This window comes from Hypanus sabinus, chromosome 6 (assembly GCF_030144855.1).
Source record: "Hypanus sabinus isolate sHypSab1 chromosome 6, sHypSab1.hap1, whole genome shotgun sequence".
Lineage (NCBI taxonomy): Eukaryota > Metazoa > Chordata > Chondrichthyes > Myliobatiformes > Dasyatidae > Hypanus > Hypanus sabinus.
Window position 1 is genome coordinate 23,985,754 of NC_082711.1, and position 24,476 is coordinate 24,010,229.

A 24,476-nucleotide genomic window follows, 5' to 3' on the forward strand; every position below is an offset into this window, starting at 1 on the left:
GCTCTTCAGGGGAAAGGACGTACAGCCCTGCACATGTTGGAGGATGTTTTGGCATTCAAGCGCAAGTTGACAGTGCTTGCCAGAGATTTACAGAAAGGCACTTTGTCTCACTTCCCCAATTTGAGAGAGTTCAAACAAGGTCACGACATGATAATTTCGGAGTATTTACATTCTGCAATCATCGCAATGCAAACAGCGTTTGGGAAACGCTTCTGTGAGTTCAGAGAGGAAAAAAACACATTATCCTTCCCGGTCACTCCCTTAAGCATCGATCCTTCCCTACTGAATACGACTGCATTGGCAGGTGTGAGTCAACCTGATCTTGAGATGGAACTGGCCGACATAGCCGACAAAGACATATGGGTGTCCAAGTTTAGACGCTTGGCAGCAGACCTTGAAGATGTTGCCCGTCAGAAGGCCGTTCTTGCTCAGAAACACAAATGGAGTGATATTGAAAACCTCACAGATGACAGCTTGCGATCCTGTGTAAAGATGAAGGTGACATCATACAGCCCTGATGTGCAGACGCTGTGCGCTGAGGTCCAGGAGCAGAAATCCCATTAACCAAGTATGATAAATATTTTAATTGCCTATTATTTTACTTATATTCATATTTTTTCATAGTTCAGTGAAATAGTCCTTTCATTTTTCAGGATGACAGCTGGCTGACGTTATTTTTGGTTTGCTGCTGGCGGAAAATTTAAGTTCGGCGTTTTTCATAAATACAAGAAGGACTCAAATAGACATTGAATATTTTACTTAAAAGTAACTTTCAACCCAACGTCTTTTTTTCGGAGTTCAAAATGTTTTTGTTGCATGCAGAAATGTAATTTCGTTTTCTCTGCAGGAGTTCATCAATTTCATAAATGCAACACATTATAGTTTGTTTATACATAGCATAAAGGCAAAAAAAAACGTTGTATGCAGTGTTATTTCATTTTAAATGTCAAACGGGTTTTGCGGCTCCCAGTGTTTTCTTTTCTGTGGGAAACGGGTCCAAGTGGCTCTTTCAGTGGTAAAGGTTGCTGACCCCTGTCCTAGTGCAACCCGACACTATTACAGCTCAGAGCATTGAAGTTCGAAGTTCAAATCTGGTGCTCCCTGTAAGGAGTTTATACATTCCCCTAATTACAACGTGGGTTTCGTCTCGGTGCCCTGGTTTCCTGCCACAGTCCTGGTTAGTAGGGTAATCGGTCATTGTAAATTATCCTGGGACGAGACTAGGGTTAAATCAATGGGTTGCTGAATTGCACAGCTCGTTCAGCTAGAAGCTCCTGTCCCTTGCTCTATTTCTAAATAAATTAATACCCCAAGGAACCTTAAAGATCTGGCCATGAGTTACAAGAGTACAGGAGAGGATGAAGGCCCATCTCTGACCAAGACAAGAAAAAAGTTCCTTACTCAGAGAGGCAATAAATCTTTGGAATTCTCTACCCCAAGCTAACAACTGTTGTGCAAATATACTCAAGACAGACAAATAGTTCTTTGCACACTAATTAAATCAAAGGATATGTGAACAATCTGGCGGGAGAGAGCCTTTGCTTAAACATTACTAGCCTGGGCTATTAATGCAAAATACAAGATCAAATCCCACCACAGAATGGATGGAATTTGAATTCACGCAACTAAATTTTGGAATTAAAAATGTTAGAATTGGTGAACATGAAACTATTGGACCGCCATTAAAACACTACCTAGCTCACTAATGCTCTTCAGGGAAGAAAATCTTTTATCTTTAGCCTGTGTATTCTGTGCACGTCCAGACTACCAGAAGGATGGTTGCATCTTAGCTGCTCTCTGAAATAGCCCTGCGAGCCATGCAGCAGTAATCTGGTTTGAACAATTAATGCTGGACCAGCCCACACGTATTTTCTGTAAACAAACAATAATCAACCATACTTGTGCTGATAACAGAGCAAACTCAATGAGTCCAGCTGGGCTACTCTTGAGCTATTTCTTCCATTATCAAGAACATACTTGGCAAGACTGACTGGGAGCCATCTGGACACCTCCACATTACTTAAAATAACATTAGCTATAACCATTGCGGCTTATGGGAAGACTTTGATATTTCCATCTCAACTTGCATCTTCTCTGATTAAAGTACAACCCACAAAGGCAACTGATTGCATTTTCATCCTTATAAAAGCCACTTGCATGCATTTATTATTCCAATAATGTATTTTCAAATTTACTACCAAAACCAGAAAGTGCATAAAAAGCTGCAATGTCAGAAAATAATAGACAATAGGTGCAGGAGTAGGCCATTCGAGCCAGCACCGCCATTCACTGTGATCATGGCTGATCATCCACAATCAGTACCCCATTCCTGCCTTTTCCCCGTACCCCTTGACCCCACTATCTACAACAGTTCCATCTAACTCTTTCTTGAAAGCATCCAGAGATCTGGCCTCCACTGCCTTCTGAGGCAGAGCATTCCATAGATCCACCACTCTCTGGGTGAAGAGTTTTTCCTTAACTCCGTCCTAAATGGCCTACCCCTTATTCTTCAACGGTGGCCTCTGGTTCTGGACTCCCCCAACATCAGGAACATGCTTCATGCCTCTAGCGTGTCCTATCCCTTAATAATCTTATATGTTTCAACCAGATCCCCTTTCATCCTTCTAAATTCCAGTGTATACAAGCCCAGTCGCTCCAATCATTCAACATATGACAGTCCCGCCATCCCAGGAATTAACGTCATGAACCTACGCTGCACTCTCTCATTAGCATGCATGGCCTTCCTCAAATTTGGAGACCAAATCTGAACACAATACTCCAGGTGTGGTCTCACTAGGGCCCTGTACAACTGCAAAAGGACCTCTTTGCTCCTATACTCAACTCCCCTTGTTATGAAGGCCAACATGCCATTAGCTTTCTTCACTGCCTGCTGTACCTGCATGCTTACTTTCAGTGACTGATGAACAAGGACACCTAGATCTCATTGTACTTCCCCTTTTCAACTTGACACCATAGTGCAAACACTAGGAAATCTGCAGATGCTGGAAATTCAAACAACACACACAAAATGCTGGTGGAACCACAGCAGGCCAGGCAGCATCTATAAGGAAAAGCACTGTCGACGTTTCGGGCCAAGACCCTTTGTCAGGACGAAGTCCTCTTCTTCAGGATGGAGTTCTGACGAAGGGTCTCGGCCCGAAACATCGACAGTACTTCTCCTTATAGATGCTGCCTGGCCTGCTGCGTTCCACCAGCACTTTGTGTGTGTTGTTTGACACCATAGTGCCAAGTTAGTCACATCTGCCCCAAAAGAGGTCCCAATCCCTCAACCACACCTTTTGAAAGCAGAAACCTAAATGAAAAAAAATTGGAAATACTCAACAGTTCGAATTAAAAGTCATCAACCTGAGATTTCTTTCTCTGCAGAAGCTGACTGCCCTACTGTATATTTCTAGAATTCCGTTTTTATTTCTATCAAACCTGATTCTGGCAGCTTAGTTCAAAGCCGCCAGAGAGTTTGATTAAAAAAAATGTTTGTCATTGAGTGACAGTCACCTCATTTGTAGAGAAATTAAATTCTAAATTAACAATTTGGTTATTTATGATGATGAAGCAGTAAAATGCCTCAACACTTTGCAGGAACAGTCAAAATTCTAAAAGCCACATTAGAAAATGTGGAAACAAAAACCAAGCTGACTCTCGACAGTCACACCTTGGTATGGTAACTGCTCTGTCCAATACTGCAAGAAATTGCAGGGTTGTCAACGCAGCCCAGTCTGTCACATGAATTAGCTTTTCCTCTACTGATTCTGTCTGCATTCCCTGCAGATTTTACAGAGATGTAACGTAAAGATTTTTACTCCTCATGTATGTGAAGAATGTAAGAAGTCAATTCAAATCAATTCAACATAAACAAGGATTCCTCCCACCTCAGTCATCCTTTCTTCTACCACCTACATATCGAGCAACAAACATAAAAAGCTTGAGGGCGTGCACCACCTTGCTCAAAGACAGCTTCTATCCTGCTGTTACTGGGTTCTTGAACACACATCTTGTGTGCTGAAGATGAACTCCTGATCTCTCAATCTACCTTATCATGGCCCTTACACTGTATTTGTCCAGCTGAACTGAAGTTCCTCTGCAACTGTAACATTATTCTACATTCTGCTTTCTCCCGATCAATGTACTGGCATAGGGAATAATCTATTTGGATGGAATACAAGCAAAACATTTTCACAAACACAAGAGGTTCTGCAGGTGTTGGAAATCCAGAGTAAGAGACACAAAATGCTGGAGGACTTCAGCAGGTCAGACAGCATCTATGGAGAGAAATAAAGAGTTGATGCTTTAAGCTGAAATCCTTCATTAGGACTGGGAAAAAAGGAGGAAAGAAACCAAAACAAGAAGGTAGAGAAAGTACAAGGTGAAGCTAGGTGAGGGAAAAGTGAATGGGTGGGGGGGGGGGGAAGAGATTAAAGTGAGATACTTCATCCCTCCCCACTCCTCTTGGTGAACAGATCAAGGGCTGAAGAAAGAATCTGACTGGAGAGGAGAGTGGATGATGGGAGAAAGGGAAGCAGGGGCACCACGGGTGATGGGGAGGTGAGGAGAAGAGAAGGGGTAAGAGAAGAGCCTGAATGGGCAGAAGGGGGGTGGGGGGTTAGAAATCACCAGATGGTGGAAAAATTGATGCTCATGCTGCAAGGTTGCAGGCTTCCCAAAAGGAATGTGAAATGTTGTTCCTCCAACCTGAGAGAGGCCTCAAAATGGCAGTAGAGGAGGCCTTTGATCATGTGTAGGTGTAGGCATGGGGAGTGGAATTAAAATGATTGGCCACTGGGAAATCCTCCCTGTTGCAGAAAGATATTTCACTGTATCTCAAAACATGCGATAACAATAAAACCATTACTCAACACGTTCATGCATTGCAGTCCATTTGCCAAATTGGTGCCAACAAACTTAACCCCTATACTCTTTTCCAGGCTACTCACAACTTGCTAAACTGAGCATGTTTACATCATCAACATATCAGGCTACAGTACATTTGTTCTCTTTTGACCAAGTGTACACTAAAGAACAGTACAGTTGGTCTTTAGTACATCTTGCTACACACCAACTTATTTAGATAATAAAAAGAATATGAAAAATCTCAACAATTGTGGAGAAAGCTGCCATTTCTCAACTCCTTTGGATCACTGTTTTAAATTTAAAAATAAAGAGAAGCAACAATTATGATTGATTGTAGGATAGGGATCATGGAGACCCAAGGCCCAAATGCACTAACTACACCACAATCCCCATTTAGTGTTGCATTTAAAAGATTATTCCAGATCATCTTCTTGTGTCCCATTTGAAGAGAAGGTAAAGATTCACTTACTTGTGCAACATTTGACGGTCTGGAGATCTGCTGAATATCAGCATTGTTAGTAATGTTTCTTAGTGTCCTGACTGCAGGGCTCCAAGTCGCAACCATTTCTGGCCTCTCAGGACCCTGCGGTACTTGCCCAGGACTAATCACGCTGTTTCTGGCTTCAGGGACAGAGACAGAGCCAGGGACCGGCGGGACATTGGCGCACAAGTTAATCAGAGCAGAGTCCTTCCCATGAATGAGCCGGCGCTTGGCAGTGGCAGACGGTGGGATCTCCGCTGGTGTCCAGTTCAAGTTCCTCTCTTGCTTCTCAGGGGAAGAGTCAGAGGAGTCATCAAACATTATTTCACCTGTTGATTTCTCAGGCTTGTTGTCCCTCTTCGGCGAGAAGCCCGACATACTCAGCGGTGAGCCTCCCCGTGACGACACAGGACTGCTCTTGGCTGAGCGTTTGTCATCCCCACTGTCCTCCAGCTCAGCATCTTCCTCATTTGCAACTGCTTCTTCCATCTCCTCCTCCTCTTCTTCCTCCTCATCCTCCTCCTCTTGAATAATAAGGCGTGGGTGATAGGTGGACTCATCCTTCCGGGATTTTTCTGCAACACAGTCCTCCACCCAGTCTGGCGTTACAATTCTGATGCTGCTCTGCTTCAGAGCACAATTATATTTTTCCTGTTAGAGCAGAGAGATTTAAAAAAAATCAGTTAAGTAATGATACTCAAGGATCTGGAGCTTTATTTCATTTTCTTTCTTGTATGTGAAAATCTTGGAATGTGAATAAGAAATTATGAAATATTTTATTATTCTGCCTAATCCCATCAACTTGGACCTGGATCACAGAGCTCCATTATCCCTCCCAATCATGTACCTATCCAAACTTCTCTTAAGTGTTGAAATCAAACCCTCATACTACCCTTAACCTATTACCTCCAGTTCTAGTCACCCAACATGAGTGGAAAAAGACTGTTGGCATTCAAATTATCTTTATAATTTTGTCTACCTCTATCAAATCCCCCTTCACTTCCTTAGCTCCAAGGAATAAATTCCTAACTTTTTCAACCAACATCCTTGTACATTTTCTCAGTACTTTTTCCAATCATATCTGTCCTGTAGGTAGGTGACCAGAACACAATACTCCAAATTGGGACTCAATGTCTTGTACAATTTCAACATAACATCCCAACACCTGTACTCAATACATTGATATATGAAAGCCAATGTGCCAAAAGCTTTCTTCACTACCCTATCTGTAATGCCACTTCCAAGGAATTATGGATCTACATTCCAGATCTCTCTGTACTACTATACTCCTCAGTGCCCTAAAGTTTACTGTGCAAGTCCTACCCTTTTTTTCCCTCCTAAAGTGCAACACCTCACAGTGATCCTTATTAAAATCCATCTGCATTCTTCAGTCCAGTTTTCCTAGATGGTCCAGATCCTGCTGCAAGCTTTGATAACCTTCCCTGCTGTCCACTAATCCCCAAATCTTAGGATCATCCACAAATTTGCTGATTTTATATATAAATAATGGAAATAAGTTCTGGGGAAAATTAAGAAGAGTTTATGTCAGCACACTGAAAGTAAAAAGAAAATCAGAGAGCTACTGTTAACAAGATAACCAACAGTTATAATCAATTTTCCAGTATCTGCAAGACAGGCATGGTTAACATTTCATACATAGACAATCATTATATCTTTTGTGGACAGCTATTAAGCTAACAGTAGCGTTGCGGTTAGTGCAACACTGTTACAGCTCTAGGGTGTTGACATACGAAGTTAAACTCCGATGTCATCTGTAAGGAGTCTGCACATCCTCTCCATGGAATGTGTGAGCTTTCTTTGAGTCCTCTTGGTTCCTCCCATAGTCTAATGCAGGGGTGGGCAAACTTTTTGACTTGAGGGCCACAAAGGGTTCTAAGATTTGACCAGGAGCAGATGGACGGAGTGTTTTGGTAATACACCTCATAAGAGAAAATAAAATATCATGGGATATGTAGAAAACATGTGCTTTAATTTCAATTGAAAATGAACACATGCATTACAACAAAATATCTGTCTTTGAAGTCCCATGGTATTTAGCTATTTATTGAAATGACTTTTAAAACACTGAAAATTAAATGAATAAAATACAGCTTTTTTAATAGTAACAGTTATTATTTTAAAGCACTGAAAATTCTGTTATCCTTCAAGATATTATCATCATCACTCTCCTCCTGTCTTTATTTCAAAAACGGTAGGAAATGCAGGTCTACTTGTCCTGCTCCTTCTTATTCAATTGTCCCCTGTGCCAAAACTCAACAACGACCCACATAATGACAGAACAGTATGCGGAGCGCGTTATTTGATCTGGAGCGCATTTTTTATTTTGAGAACGTACGTGCACCTGCGCACTACTCATGTCCATCACTTAACAGAAATGACATGTAACATGTAAGGCTTATTGAAAAAAAATATTTTCAAATGCATTTTTTACATAACACAACGAAGAAACTTATTTTTAATTTCAGTGGGAACAGTGTTGTTGGTCTCCCATTTTAGCCAGCGTATCAAAGTCTGGATTTAGTTTTGTTGTGGCGATTCTCAGGATGGATCTGAGGTGTTGGTCAGTTAACTTGGATCTGTGGCTGGCTTTGTTGATGTTCATGACGCTGAACGCCTGTTCACACAAATAGGTCGAGCCGAACAAAGAGTAAAGCGCAAATGTGGAGTAATACGCTGCACCTCAACAAAGGTCAATGTGTAGCGGTGTGCTACATGCAGCGCTAAAATTACGACACGGAGTCGGTAACTGCAGTCGAAGAAAAAAAAACTTTATTCGAAATCCCCAGCCTCACTTTAAGCCTCCCTCAACCTGCCCCCCTGCACAGAGGCTCCAAAGCTCTGTGCTCGCAAATCCCCGCAGGCTACCTCCCTTAGCCGGAACGCTGGCTAATTGTGAGCCGGTTCGGATGTGCCAGGAAATGGGTCGCCACAAATGTATATAGAGTGCGTCATCTGTTGGGAAAACGCCAGAATTGCGGGGAAAAAACGTTAACAAGGTTTATTAATATAATTTCATCAAATTCTGCGGGCGGGATTAAAAAGCTTAACGGGCCACATATGGCCCACGGGCCGTAGTTTGCCCATGCCTGGTCTAATGACATACCAGTTAGTGGGTTAATTGGACATTGTAAATTGTCCCGTGCTTAAGCTGGGGTTAAATCGTGGTTTGTTGACAATGCAGCTTGAAGACTAGAAGAGTCTACTCTACACAGTATCTCTACATAGATAAATTATGCTAAAAACATAAGAATAAATCTAGTTACTATTCTATATAAAAGAGCAAACATTTATATTTTTCATATAAATAAAGAATGAAATAGATTATTTCACTCACGTTCTCTACAAGAATAGCAAGTAATTTTGAAAATCTGAATAAATTCAACTTCGATAACATAGTTCACACAATTAAATGCTTTATGCAGATCATACTGAAAGTAGTAGATTGAATATAGAGTTGCAAGAAAAAGTTTGTGAACCCTTTGCAATTATCTGGTTTTCTGCATTGATTACTAACAAAACATGGTCTGATCTTCATTTAGTCATAATAATAGACATCTGCCTGAGCTAATAACACACAATTGTACTTCTTCTTGTCAATACTGAATATATTATATAAACAATTAACAGTCTAGGTTCAGAACAGTATGTGAATCTCTGGAATAATGCCTTCTATAGAAATTATTTGGAGTTAGGTATTCTATCAATGAGGCTAGATTGGAGGTGTGGGTTGTAGAGGTGCCCTGCCCTATATAAAAAAAAAGACAAAGTCAGGTTACTGTCAGAACCTGCTCTTCTCAAGAAACATCTGTCTTTCAGAGGACCTTCGAAGAATTGTAGAGATGCATGAAGCTCGAAAAGACTACAAAAGCATTTCTAAACAGCCGAGTGTTCATCAGTTCACGGTAAGAGAAAGTGTCTACAAATGAAGAAAATTCAGTACTGTTGCTACTCTCTCTAGGAGTGGACATCCTGCAAAGATCACATGAAGAGCATAACGTGCAATGCTGAAGGAGGTGAAAAAGAACCCAAGGGTAAAGGCAAAAGACCTGCAGAAATCTAGAGAACTTGCTAAAGTCTCTGTTCATGTGTCCGCTATGAGGAAAAACACTGAACAAGCAAGTATGTAAAAGACCACCTGGACGTTCCACAACGCTTCTGGGAAATGTTCTGTGGACAGATGAGACAAAAGTTGATCTTTTTGGCAGAAATGCACACTGCGATTGGAGGAAAAAGGGAACTGCACACCGACACCAAAACCTCACTCAACTGTGAAGCATGGTGGAAGGATTTATATGGTCTGGGGCTGCTTTGCTGTCATTTTGCAAATCATTGAGGGAACAATGAATTCAAAATTGTATCAAGATATTTAACAAGAGATTGTCAGGGTAGTGGTCCATTATCTGAAACTTAATAGAAGTTGGACGATGCAAAAAAAAGATCTAAAACACAAGCGGAAATCAACAACAGAATGGTTTAAAAGTAATCATGATTTGGAATGGCCAAGTCAGTCCAGACCTTAACCCAATTGAGATGCTGTGGCATGACTTGAAGTGGCTGTTTATGCAAGGATCCCAGAAATACTGCTGAACTGGAACAAAATTGTATGGAGGAATGGACTAAAATTACTCCTCACCGTTGTGCAAGTCTGATCAGCAGCTACGTGTCAAGGGTATTGCTTCGGAAGGAGGTTCTACCAATTATTAAATACAAGGGTTGATATACATTTTCCAGCCTGGACTGTGAACGATTAAACAATGTGCTCAATCAAGACATGAAAAGTACAATTGTTTGTGTGCTATTAGTTTAGGCTATTGTGTTTGTCTATTATTGTGACACATGATAATCAGGACATATCGCATGAGTAATTAATGCAGAAAACCAGGTAATTGTAAAGGGTTCACTAACTTTTTCTTGTAACTGTAAATAACCTTAATTCTAGTTAAACTGACCAAATTTTGTCACCAAGGTCATGTTCAATCTCCAATTCTACCTTAAATAGAATTTAACAAAGCCCTGTTCCGGAGTGTCAAGATCCCACTGAAATCCAAATACAATGCTCTTCAGGAGAAGGCCTGCAAGCGAATGACAGATCCTACAAACCTCAAGTCTGGCTCTTTAGAGCTGGGAGCTGGAGCCTGGGCCAGAACCAGGAGCTACAGATGTGCATGCACAACCACAGATTGTGCAGTGTGTTTGCACTGTATAATATAGTGGTTCGGAGATGGGTTTCTGGCTAAGACAGTCTTCACTTGAAAAATAGTGCAAATTACTGCTCTGTAACAACCTTAAGAAAGCTGAAAATTTCAACCACAGAATAAACATTTTTGTTTATAAACGCTTAGCTACTCCTCACCCTGACCTGCTGAATACTTCCATTTTAGCTGTAAAAAAAATGTTGCAAAGGAACATGGCATTAGAACACAGCTGGTGAAATTTATTTTTGAAAACCACACATAATTTAGCAGCATCACAGAGATAATTCATCAATTGAATGATCCAATATTGGCAAAACCATTGTTGGCAGAATCTCAGGTGGTGAGGAAAGGGCATACAGGAGCAAGGTATACCAGTTAATTGACTGGCACTCAACGTCAGTAAGATGAAAGAGCTGATTGTGGACTTCAGGAAGGGTAAGATGAAGGAACACAAACCAATCCTCATAGAGGGATCAGAAGTGGAGACAGTGAGCAATTTCAAGTTCCTGGGTGTCAATGTCTGAGGACCTAACCAGGATGCAACATATTGATGCAGCAAGGCGGCAAGACCGCAGCTATGCTTCAGTAGCAGCTTAAGGAGATTAGGTTTGTCAACTAAAACACAAACTGGCTGCATCACTGGTCTGGTATACTTCATAAGATCGAAACAAGTTGCAGACACTTGGACAACTAGTCACCTCCATCATCAATACGAACCTCCATAGTATCGAAGACATCTTCAAGGAGCGGTGCCTTAGGAAGGCAGCGCCCATCATTAAGGATCCCCACCACCCAGGACATGACCTCTTTTCATTGCTACTGTCAGAAAGTAGGTACAGAAACCTGAAGGCGCACAATCAGCGATTCAGGAACAGCTTTTTCCCCTCTGCCATCCGATTCCTAAATAGGTATTGAACCTATGAAAACTACCTACCTTTTTTATTTCTGTTTTTTTCTTCACAGTACCCATTTTAACTTAACTATTTAATGGACATATATACTTACTGCTACACATGGAAACTGAACTCCTTTCAGACAGCCCGACCGGGAGGAGGTCTGGCCCCTGTAGACATGGCACAAAGGCCCATCGGTGTGTGGACGGGTAAATAGCCCCACTGCCTTGCAGACAGCCTTGGGAGACACGAAGGCTACAGGCGTAAACCCAGATAACAAATCTGGAGTAGAGCCAGCTAAGGCAGCTGGGCGTCTTTGAACATCCTTCTGGCCACTCCTGCAGCCAAGCTGGTGCCAAACGTATTGCTTCATAAGCTTTCCTTTGGACTACATTGAGAGAGGGATCTTGACGACTGGGCATCTCAGATCCCCATACCTTTCCCACAGGCTTGTGAGGATGATCACCCATCACTCTTCGAGACAGATGGATGCCAACCAACCATACATAATGTAATTCAGTTTTTCCCCCTCTATATTTATCATGTATTTTATTGCACTGCTGCCATAAGGTTAATAAATTTCATGGCATATGCTGGTGATATTAATCCTGATTCTGATTCAGTGCTCAGGACTGGTTGGACAGATTGTCACTACTGCTTCCAGTAACTTTATACCATCCAATTGTTTTTTGCAATTTGCTAATCTGTGGCACCTACAGTCCCCGAGTTGTATTCACTGCAAGAACAGTCAAGGTGGAATAACCTAATGAGTTCTGCAGACACCAATATAGAAACACAGAAAACCTACAGCACAATACAGGCCCTTCAGCCCACAAAGATGTGCCGAACACATCCCTACCTTAGAAATTACCTATTTCTATTTTCCTGAGCTCCATGTACCTATCCAGGAATCTCTTAAAAGATCCTATATTCTCCACCTCCACCACCGTTGCCGGCAGCCCATTCCACGCTCTCACCACTCTCTGCGTAAAAAAACTTACACCTGACATCTCCTATGTACCTACTTCCAAGCACCTTAAAACTGTGCACTCTTATGATAGCCTCTTCAGCCCTGGGAAAAAGCCTCCAACTATCCACACGATCAATGCCTCTCATCACCTTATACACCTCTACCAGATCACCTCTCATCCTCTGCTGCTCCAAGGAGAAAAGGCAGAGTTCACTCAATCTATTCTCATAAGGAACACACTCCAGTCCAGGCAACATCCCATGTAAATGTCCACTGCATCCTTTCTATAGTTTCCACATCCTTCCTATAGAGAGGTGACCAGAACTGAGCACAGTACTCCAAGTGGGGTCTGACCAGGGTCCCATATAACTGTAACATTATCTCTCAGCTCTCAAACTCAATCCCACGGTTGATGAAGACCAAAGCACTGTACGCCTTCTTAACCACACGGTCAACCTGCACAGCAGCTTTGAGTGTCCTATGTATGTGGACCCCAAGATCCCTCTGATCCTCCACACTGCCAAGAGTCTTACCATTAATACTATGTTCTGCCATCATATTTGACCAACCAAAATGAACCACCTCACACTTACCTGGGTTGAACTCCACCTGCCACTTCTCAGCCCAATTTTGCATCCTATCGATGTCTTGCTGTAACCTCTGACAGCCCTCCACACTATCCGCAACACCCCCAACCTTTGTGTTATCAGCAAACTTACTAACCCATCCCTCCACTTCCTCATCCAGGTCATTTATATAAATCATGAAGAGTAGGGGTCCCAGAACAGATCCCTGAGGCACACCACTGGTCACTGACATCCATGCAGAATATGACCCGTCTACAATCACTCTTTGCCTTCCGGATCCAAAAAGCAAACCAATTCTGGATCCAAAAAGCAAGGTCTCCTTGGATCCCATGTCTCCTTACTTTCTCAATAAGCCTTGCATGGGGTACTTTATCAAATGCCTTGGTGAAATCCATATACACTACATCTACTGCTCTACCTTCATCAATGTGCTTAGTCACATCCTCAAAATATTCAATCAGGCTCATAAGGCATGACCTGCCTTTGACAAAGCCATGCTGACTATTCCTAATCATATTATGCCTCTACAAATGTTCATAAATCCTGCCTCTCAGGATCTTTTCCATCAACTTACCAACCTCTGAAGTAAGACTCACTGGTCTATAATTTCCTAGGTTATCTCTACTCCCTTTCCTGAATAAGGGAACAACATCTGCAATCCTCCGATCCTCCAGAACCTCTCCCGTCCCCATTAATGATGCAAAGATCATTCCCAGAGGCTCAGCAATCTCCTCCATTGCCTCCCACAGTAGCCTGCGGTACATCTCATCCAGACCAGGAGACTTTTTCAACTGAATGCTTTCCAAAAGCTCCAGCACATCCTCTTTCTTAATGTCTACATGCTCAAGCTTTTCAATCTGCTGTAAGTCATCCCTACAACCGCCAAGTTCCTTTTCCGTAGTGAATACTGAATTAAAGTAAGCATTAAATACCTCAGCTATCTCCTCCAGTTCTATACACACTTTTCCACTGTCACATTTGACTGGTCCTATTCCCTCACGTCTTATCCTCTTGCTCTTCACATACTTATAGAAAGCCTCGGGGTTTTCTTTAATCCTGCTCGCCAAGGCCTTCTCATGGCTGCCTCTGGCTCTCCTAATTTCATTCTTAAGCTCCTTCCAGCTAGATCTTCTAGATATCTAGCTTTTTCAACCTTTCATAAGCTTTTCTTTTCTTCTTGACTAGATCTTCAACAGCCTTTGTACACCAGTTCCTATACCTTATCATCCTTTCCCTCTCATTGGAATATACCTATGCAGAACGCCACACATGAACATCCCCTGAACATTTGCTATATTTCTGCCGTACATTTCCCTGAGAACACCTGTTCCCAATTAATGCTTCCAAGTTCCTGCCTGATAGCTTCATATTCCCCCTTACTCCAATTAAACGCTTTCCTAACTTGTCTGCTCCAATCCCTCTCCCATGCTACGGTAAAGGACATACAATTGTGATCACCATCTCCAAAATGCTCTCCCACTGAAAGACCTGTCACCAGGTTCATTTCCCAATACCAGATCAAGTACAGCCTCTTCTCTTGTAGTCTTATCTAAATATTGTGTCCGGAAACCTTCCTGAACACACCAAACAAACTCCACCCATCTAAACCCCTTGCTCTAGGAAGATGCCAATCAATTTGAGAAATTAAAATCTCCCAGCACAACAACCCTGTGATTATTACACCTTTCCAGAATATGTCTTCCTATTTGCTCGTTGATGTCTCTATTACTATTGGGTGGTCTATAAAAAATACCCAGTAGAGTTATTGACCCCTTCCTGTTTCTAACTTCCACCCACAGACTTAATAGACAATCCCTCCATGACTTCCTCCTTTTCTGCAGCCGTGACACTATCTCTGATCAACAGTGCCATGCCTCCCACCTCTTCTGCCTCCCTCTCTGTCTTTTCTGAAACATCCAAAGCCCGGCACTTGAAGTAGCCATTCCTGCCCCTGAGCCATCCAGGTCTCTATAATGACCACAACATCATAGCAAGTACTGATCCACACACTAAGCTCATCCGCTTTGGTCATGGTTATTCTTGCATTAAAATAGACACATCTCACACCATCGGTCTGAGCATACCCGTCTCTATCACCTGCCGATCCTCCCTCTCACACTGTCTACAAGCTTTCTTGATTTGTGAGCCAACCATCCCTTTCTCCAGTTTGGTTCCCACCCCCCAGCAATTCTAGTTTAAACTCTCCTCAATAGCCTTCGCAAACCTCCCTGCCAGGATATTGGACCCCTCGGATTCAAGTACAACCCGTCCTTTTTGTACAGGTCACACCTGCCCCAAAAGAGGTCCCAATGATCCAGAAATCTGAATCCCTGCCCCTCAGCCACACATTTATCCTCCACCTTACTCTATTCCTATACTCACTGCCACGTGGCACAGGCAGTAATCCTGAGATTACAGCCTTTGAGGTCCTGCTTCTCAACTTTCTCCCCAACTCTCTGCATCTGATTTCAGGACCTACTCATTTTTCCTACCTATGTCGTCGGTACCAATATGTACCATGGCCTCCAGCCGTTCAGCTTCCCACTTTAGGACATCGTGGACGCAATCAGAAACATCCCGGACCCTGGGACCTGGGAGGCAAAGTACCATCCATGTTTCTTTCCTTAGTTAGGCTTTAAGATACAGAGGGATTTAGAAAAAGAATTCCAAAGCAAAATTTCTAAGAAGCTGTTGATAGCAAACTACATGTCCAAAAGGCGAGATAAGAGAGAAAATGCAGAACAGGGTTGAATGGCAGGAAGGAGGAATGGAGAACAGAAAGGAGGAAGCGTGGAAGGCAGACAAATAGACTGTATTTTTTCAGACAAATAGACTGGAATTTGAAAAAAAACATCAAGCTGTTGTCAGACTAGAAGTAATGCACATCGGTGATTTCAAAAAGCTATGCAACTATGTCTCGTGCCAAGAGTGAAATACTTTGTAGCTCTATTCTACTTGTGAAGTGGGTTTATATCCAAAAGAAACCCAACAGTAACACTTCAATAGTGACAGGCAACCTAGAATTAATGATAGCACCATAAAACATTAAACTACTTCCTGATAGAATGAAAAAAAACATCAGTTTTGGCTAATAAAATGCTGTAAAATGCAAGTACTAAGACAGGATAACCATACTTGGGCAGGTCACAAGCAACAACCCCAGATGTTACTATCGTTACCCAATCAATGTGGCAACAAGCCATTAAATAAATGTTTATGGCCACAACACAGTCTGTCTCGTGGACATTTGCTTTTAACAACTGGCTGTAAAAAGAAGATTTTATGGTCCGACACATACGGGCCATTGAAGTCAGCTTGAAAGGCAAGTTCGATACATCTGAAGAATGAGCCTTTAAAAGAACTGGACTTCAAAAACAGCAATTCATTCATGATAACAACATAGATAAAGGCAATTTCTCTCTTAACCAGCAACACCATTTCCTCCTGCTCCAACACAAAAACACCTCTGGTATTAAACATTTCTAACCTGGGATAACTCTGTCTAATCTATGCCTCTCACAATCTTATAAACCTCTATCAAATCTCTCCTCAGCCACTCCAAAGAAAACAGCCCAAGTTTGTCCAGCCTCTCATGATAGCACATGCCCTCTAAACCAGAAAGCATCTTCTGCTCCCTCTCCAAAGCCTCAACATCCTTCCTATAGGGGGGCAACAAGAACTGGATACAATATTCCAGATGTGGCCTAACCAGAGGTTTAGAAAGTTGCAACATAACTTCTTGACTTTTTAAACTCAATGTCTTAACTAATAAAAGCAAGCATTCCATAAGCCTTCTTAAGCACACAAATATTTCAGAACCAAACATTTAAAGAGAAATGATTTCAAAATTACAGCATTTTTTGGAGTAAAAAGCAACTGTTTCCATTGCTACAAAACTAGCAAACACATTGGTTTAAAAAAAACTTAAGGAAAATAATGAGCATGTTTTAACACAGCATGATCACAGGGGATACAGAATAGAATGAAAAATTATATGAATGGAGCATTAACCCTGAAGGGACAGCTACATTGGGGGCTGAAGTTCTGGTTTTAATTTGTTAATGTTCCTATGGCGAATGCCCCAGCTGATGCAGCGTGTTATGTCCTTGAGCAAGGCATTTAACCACACACTGCTCCAGTCTACCCAGCTGAAAATGGGTACCGGCAAAATGCTGGGGATTAACCTCGTGACAGACTGGCGTCCTATCTGGGGGGTGAAGGAGTCTCGTACGCTCAGTCGCTTCACGCCATGGAAGCCTGCATAAGCTCCAGCCTATGAGCCTATAAGGCCCAGGACAGATTTTAACTTTAACTATGGCTAATGGAAGTGTGATGGAAGAAGATTTAATAATTATGTTATAAAGGGGATTGTACTATAATAAATGTGGAAACCTGGCTGGCATCTGGGAAAGGGGAAAGTAACAGGCAAAAGTGAAGACTGTCAGTAAGTATGAATACCCATATCCATCAAGTAGACCTAACAGCTCATTTCTACGGAGGTATAACAAACCAAATTAATTGTACTTCATCAATATAAACCCAATAACATAAAGGTGCTTTTAAGGAATGAATGCTGGTTTTGAATTTTACAAGACTCCAAAACCTCCTCTGATTAAAGTTAGACCAAAACATGTTATAACCAACCCAACAAACACTTAGTTTTGATTTAGAAATGCAGTGACAATTAGGCAACCTTGTTTTTTTTTATGGAGGGTGTTGAGGAGTGAGGACAGAGAGAAAGACGGCAAAGTGCTAGTAAGACAAGGTGCTCTCTAAATTTGTTGTTTTTTTTTAAAAAAGGAACACATTTTTTAAAAATTGCCTTTCTCACCCAACCACACTGCACCCAATTCTTCATCTGCTGAAAAATCAGGCAACTGGAGGTATGCGAGCATGTAGACTTGTCTGGCTACAAACTGCAGAAGAATAAATCTTGTAAGCTTCAAAATTAATCATGTCTACTAAGACAAAATGGGCCTTCCACCATTAAGGGAGAAACCAAACACAGCAGAACACCAATGCATCATGGCCCCCATTAACTGACAAAGGAAATGCCGGCCTATATGCCATTCAGTCACTGATGACAAAAAAAATGCAACAGTGAATACAACTAGTTGGAATTTCATCCCATGTGTCAACAAGCTACTAAAGGAACACTCACCCCCTGAGGTTCTGGTACTACCAAATGGGTGCAAGCCTTGTTAAGATTCAGCTGACAGTCTCCTCCATGGAAGGTAATCAAGGCCCACAATATGTTGCGATCTTCCGCAGACACCTGAAACAGAAAGGTGCAAGTACACGGATATATTTTACTGGGGGTAATATACATGCACAGATAGAAAAACTAACAGTCAGAAACAGTAAATAGGTCTTTTTCTGGGTGACAGACGAAGGTTCAGAGTGCTGCAAAAATTAATACTTTGGCCCCAGTTATAACAAGGCTCACAGTTTAATTATAAGCAACATGTTAATTATTCATTGTGGTTCAAGAAGGTGGAATGTCACCACTTTCTCAAGGGCAATTAGGACTGAGCATTTGGCTTCAACACTAAATGGATAATTTAAAAGGAATGGAGTAATAGCAATTACAAAGGGCCCAGAGATTTACATGGAAGTTGCAAAATAAACAACTGAAATATGTCATAGTAGTCTGCGTCTGTAATGGAAGTTCATCTTTTAACAGCACTGTACACAGTTGAAGAGCGTGAATATTATTGTCAGAGGTGCCAATCTTTATAAATGATTCTACTTATAATGTACTGATGGACTGCAAAGTGATTTGGTAATGTTCTGAGGTTGTCAGTCCCAAAACAAATACTAAACTTGCTTGAGGAATATACAGAATAAACAGTAGCAACATACCCGTGAAAGGCAAGCTGTAATCCCTGAAAATATCTGTCCTCCTTCTGGTGAGAAACCATTTACTCTGAGTATTTTAAGTTAAGAAATAAAAGCAAAATAAATTATGTGATTAACAACAGTGATGAAGAATGAAACCTGAGATCCCACCCCCACGTGATGAGACCACAGCATTTAAAACTACTAAACATCCTGGCTACAATTTTTGACAAATTACAGAAGCTGAAGGATTTTATCCACCTGCAAATCCACATCAGTGACAGTCACCGAACAAAAGCACTGTCACTAGTGTTCCACCCAGTGCATGTTCATACTGAGATTGGCGTGCTCATCAGACCCCCTCCCATCAAGAAAAAACAAACAAAAGTAATTCCATCAGCTATACAATCCTATGGCAGGCTATAACTGCAACTTTTAAATCCCACGTCCATTGAGTGATCCTTCTCCAACAACACTGAAAGGATACGGAAGGAGCTGGCCACACTGAACTGACAAAAATACCCAGGAAGGCTGCAAAAGAAGAAAAAGTAAATTAATTTCATACATTTAATATTTTCCACATATTGCATTAAAATGTTTGATACAAGAAGACTAAGTTATATTTAAAGTTCCATATTGCAATTTCTCCTAAGCCCTGTAATTTATTAAAACACCATTCATTATCTGCTGTGTCGTATGACATGGTGATCACAACCTTTCCGTGACCATGATTGTTCTTGCCAAATATTTCTACAGAAGTGTTTTCCCCATTACCTTCTTCTCGACAGTGTCTTTACAAGGTGGGTAATCCCAACCATTATTAATGCTCTTCAGATACTGTCTGCCTAACTGCAGTGGTCACATAACCAGGACTTGATGTGCACCAGCTGCTCATACGACCATCCACCAGCAACTTCCATGAGTTCGTGTCACCCTGATCAGGGTGACCAAGCAGGTGCTACACCTTGCCCAGAGGTGATCTGCATGTTAGTGGAGGGAAGGAGTACCTTACATCTCCTTTGGTAGAAATGCATATCCACATAAACGCATAGAAGGAAAGATACTGTTTTCTTCTGCTCTGATCTTCATGTCTCTGTAAATTACTTGGCTCTTTCTCAGCAGGGCATCTAAAGTAGCCTAGCGCTCATTAAATATAAACCACTCAAAAAATAAAAGTCGCCACACAAACTGCCACGGTCCCAGAAACCTTCATAGAAATATATCTGCCCTTCCCGGCCAAACCCACATTTATGAATGAATATTTGCAACGTCAAATTGCGCACTGTTTCACCCATGGCTAACTATGTTACTCAGAATTAAACATGACCCTTAAGTAAGCACAAGAGATTAATTTCATATGAATGCATACTAATAAATACTAAGGTACTGCTTTTGAAAGATTCCGTGCTGCATATCGATTATCAATCCTCTTCTCTCACTGGCAGAATCCCTAACATTCCTTAAACACCACACCAAAGGAGCTCATTCAATATTATGTGCTCTGGTCTCTGGAGTGGGATGTCAACCTATGACCAAAATAAATACCGTGCCTTGAAAAAGTATTCAGCTTCCAGAAGTATTTTCACATTTTACTGTCACATTTTCTAATTTTAAAATATATTCAAGTAGAATTTTATTGTGCTCATCTACAAAACATTGTGCATCACGTCAAATTAAAAGGAAAATTCCAAAACCCGTGATTTTCAAAACAGCAAATCAAAACGAAGACAAAAGATCAATCAAGTCAGGGAGACGATAATAGAGATAATAGACAAATCTGGAGATGATTACAAGACCATCTCAAAGGCACTGAAATACCTCAGTGCTCAGTGTAGCCCATCATGAAAAAGTGGAAAAAACATGAAGCCATAGTAATGCTGTCTAGGTCAGGCTGCCTCTCTAAACTTACCTGCCAGAGAAGAAAGGTACTTGGAAGGGAGGCTACTGTGATGCCAAGTCACTCCAAGTGAGCTGCAGAATTCAGTGGCTACAATGGAGATGAAGTTTATGGCTCCGCAATCCCCAAGGCTTTGCACAAAAGGCTATTTATGGAAGAGTGGCAAGAAAAAATGCCCAGGCTATAAAAAGCAAATCCTTACCTGCAAAGACTTTGCAATGCATCTCTTAGAAGTTACTGCAAAGATGTCAAAGAAGTTCTTGTGGTCGGACGAAACTAAAATGGAACATTTTGGCCTCAACACTAAGTGGTACCTGCAGCATAAATCTAATACCGTGCATCAGCCATGTAACACCAACCCTACTGTAAAGTATGGTAGAGGTAGCATCATGCTATAGGGATGTTTTCAGCAGAAGGGACTAGAAATCTGGTCAGGATTAATGGGAAGATGAATACTGCTAAGTACAGAGATTAAACTGCAAGCCTCTGCCAGAAAGCTTAAACTGGGGAGGAAGTTAGTCTTTCAGCAGGACAAGAACCCAAAGCACACTGCCAGAGCAACCATGGAGTAGCTTCAAATGAAAAAAAAGAGATCAAAATCCCAGGGTGCAATACACATTTATGTGAGCAAACGTTGGTGGACTGCATATATTTACAAGACACTGCATATAGTTTGCAACAGTCTCACTTTACCATCCACAATTTATACCAGCTGGGTCTGATCTGCTCTATGACAGAGCTAGGGTACAGTCTGGACTTAGGTGAAGTTAATGTTTTGCGACACATCCTAACTTCAGCAACCGATCTTTCAACCTGAACATGGACTGTAGGTCAAATTTGAAATGCAGCTCTGGACAACAGGTTCCTAGAGCTGTGAACTAACAGATTGAAGAAAACAGATAATGCTGATTAACATTCATTTTGGATGCCTGGAGTGTGAGTATAAAGTAGGAGGAGTGAAAATTATATGTAATTCAAAGGAAGCACTGTAGATACATTGTAAATACAGTATTTTTTATCTTTAACATATAAAATGACATGAAATATCAGATCGAACAGGGTTCTTCCTTCAGAGTGTCTCATTCTATCAAATAAGACTACTTTATGTATACACCAGCTGCATCTCTCCAGTGACTTTGTTCATATTACAATAACACTACTTGCGAAAGGAAATTGGAGGAATGCATTTATGTATAGACAGAAATGAAACATCATTTATGCTATTTAAGAAAGTTCACCTACTTGGCAACTGGTGTACTCCACTGAATGTTAAGTGACATTATTTGTAATAAATATTTTAACTTAAGACAGAGATTAATTCCAACAGCAGTGGAATGTTGATTGTGATTTCACTGGAAGCATTAGGTACAATGCAACTGCAACCAAGAACTACAAGGGAGCAGGAGACAGAATGCAAATAAACACTACTGGCATCCAATAAGCTGGTTCAATGAAAATTCATCATCTTTGAGCTTTTGAAGCTGATATTCTCAAAAGGAAATGCTGCAAGTTAATTGTGATAAAATTCGCATTGGATTAATCTCAGTTTTCCATCAGGACGAACAAGTTGCTAAAAAGGCTTGCACCACACAAGTTTATTTGTTTGGGGAACTGTGCAGCAAAGAACTCTGCCACAAAGAAACGTAAATATATTGCCCTCATGAGAACAGCTCATGAAAAAAGAAACAAAAATTTGCAAAGAACTTTAAACTAAAGATAATGTAAAGGGTTCCAACCACAACGAAAGAATAAAGAAATAAACAAAATAAGAATGGATGGTAAGCTCATCTATAAACCCATCTGTATGGTTTATTACTGTTGCATATACCAAGATACAGTAAAACAAGTTTTTCAAGCTATCCTTATGGACAGCAAAGCAGGCATGAATAATCTCATATACATCCTCCTGCTCCCAGGACATAAACTATTTCCATTTAAAAGGTCCATAGCAGATGGCATTTCATTGGCTATTCACTCAACCCTGAAACTTTTGGGCAGCAAAGATGTATACTTCAGGATACTCTTTATTGACTATAGCTCAACATTTGATGCTATCATCCTCGCCAAATTAATCAATAAGCTTCAAGACCTTGGCCTCAATACCTCATTGCGCAATTACGAAGAAAGCACAGCAGTGCCTCTACTTCCCTAGAAGTTTACGAAGATTCAGCATGACATCTAAAGCTTTGTTAAACTTGCAGAGATGTGTGGGGGAGAATATGTTGACTGGCTGCATCACAGCCTGGTACAGAAATACCAATCTTCTTGAACAGAAAATCCTACAAGAAGTGGATACAGCCCAGTTCATCACGTATAAACTCGTCCCCACCACTGAGCACATCTACATGGAACACTGTCGCAGGAAAGCAGTACCCATCATCAGTACTCCCACCATGAAGGTCAGGCTCTCTTCTTGCTGCTGCCATCAGCAAGTGGTACAGGAGCCTCAGAATTCACATCACCAAGTTCAGGAACGATTATTATCTGTCAATTATTAGGCTCTTAAACCAGAGGGGGTAACTTAACTTACTCCATCACTGAACTCTTCCCACAACCCATTGACTCACAAGGACTCTTCATCTCATGTTCTCAATATTTAATGTTACTTTATTTATTGTTTTTTCTCTGTTGTATTTGCAGTTTGGTGTCTTTTGCACTTTGACGTTTGTCTGCTCTGTTGGGCACAGACTTTCGTTGATGCTATTATGGATCTTGGATTTACTGAGTATGCCCACAAGAAAACGAATCTGAGGGTTGCATATGGTGACATGTATGAACTCTGATATTAAATTCACTTTGAACTTTGAGAAAAAAAAACCTGGAAAAGCACCAAAGAAAATGAAAATGAAATGAAATCCAGTGTGAATTAAGCAAAAGCAGCTAGAAAAACATTGTCCAAAAAAAAAGCACCGTGCGCCGTCTGTCACTCTGTCTGGAAGTTCTCTTCTCTACACTTACACAGCCAAGGAAACCAGGGTGTTTCACATAGGCACTGCCTGACCTGCTGAGTTCCTCCTGCATTTTGTGTGTGTTGTTTATGAAGACTAAGGCTGCCGTGCTCCCTGTTACTATTGACGGTGAGAATGTGGGGGACCTGGATGACATACTTGAGTGGAGCACCGACACAGAGACTGTGTATAAGAAGGGCCAGAGCCAGCTCTACTTCCTGAGGAGACGTCCTCTCCTTCACATGTTCTACCAGTCTGTTTCCAACAGCACAATCCTCTATGCGGTGGTGTGCCGGGGCTGTGGCATCAACACGGGGGATGCCAACAGGCTTAACAAACTGATTAGAAAGGCTGGCTCTGTTATCGGAGTCAAACTGGACACACTGGAGGCTGTGGCAGAACAAAGGTTCCTACAGAAAACCCTGGCAATTCTGAACAACATTTCTCACCCACTGCATGCCATCTTGGTTGAACAGAGGAGCAGTTTTAGTAATAGACCAAGACAAGTGCGCTGCTCCAAAGAGAATTATATGAGGTCATTCTTAACCTTGGCCATTAGGCTCTATAACGAATCAATTTATAGCCAGGGAAGTGATGATCCCCCCTCCCTCTTAGGCTGGTTGAGATAACTTATTTTTTCTTTCTTACTTCATTTCTAATATTTGTATATCCATGCACTTGTAATGCTACTGTGACACTAATTTCCTTTGGGATCAATAAAGTATCTATCGAAAATCCTCTAATCCAGGCAGCATTCTAGGATTTTCAGATTTTAAT

General features: G+C 41.4%; 1 protein-coding gene across 1 annotated transcript in view; it reads right to left on the minus strand.

The window, feature by feature from the left end:
• The window catches only part of paxip1 (PAX interacting (with transcription-activation domain) protein 1), a 133,442-nt gene that overhangs the window by 90,490 nt on the left and 18,476 nt on the right, over positions 1-24,476 (minus strand). Inside the window, exons 3-6 of the mRNA XM_059971856.1 lie at positions 19,342-19,385; positions 18,879-18,942; positions 18,178-18,291; positions 5,339-6,001 (exon numbers count right to left, since the gene is read on the minus strand). Of these exons, the coding sequence (XP_059827839.1) occupies positions 5,339-6,001; positions 18,178-18,291; positions 18,879-18,942; positions 19,342-19,385 (885 nt within the window). The remainder of the gene's footprint in view (positions 1-5,338; positions 6,002-18,177; positions 18,292-18,878; positions 18,943-19,341; positions 19,386-24,476) is intronic.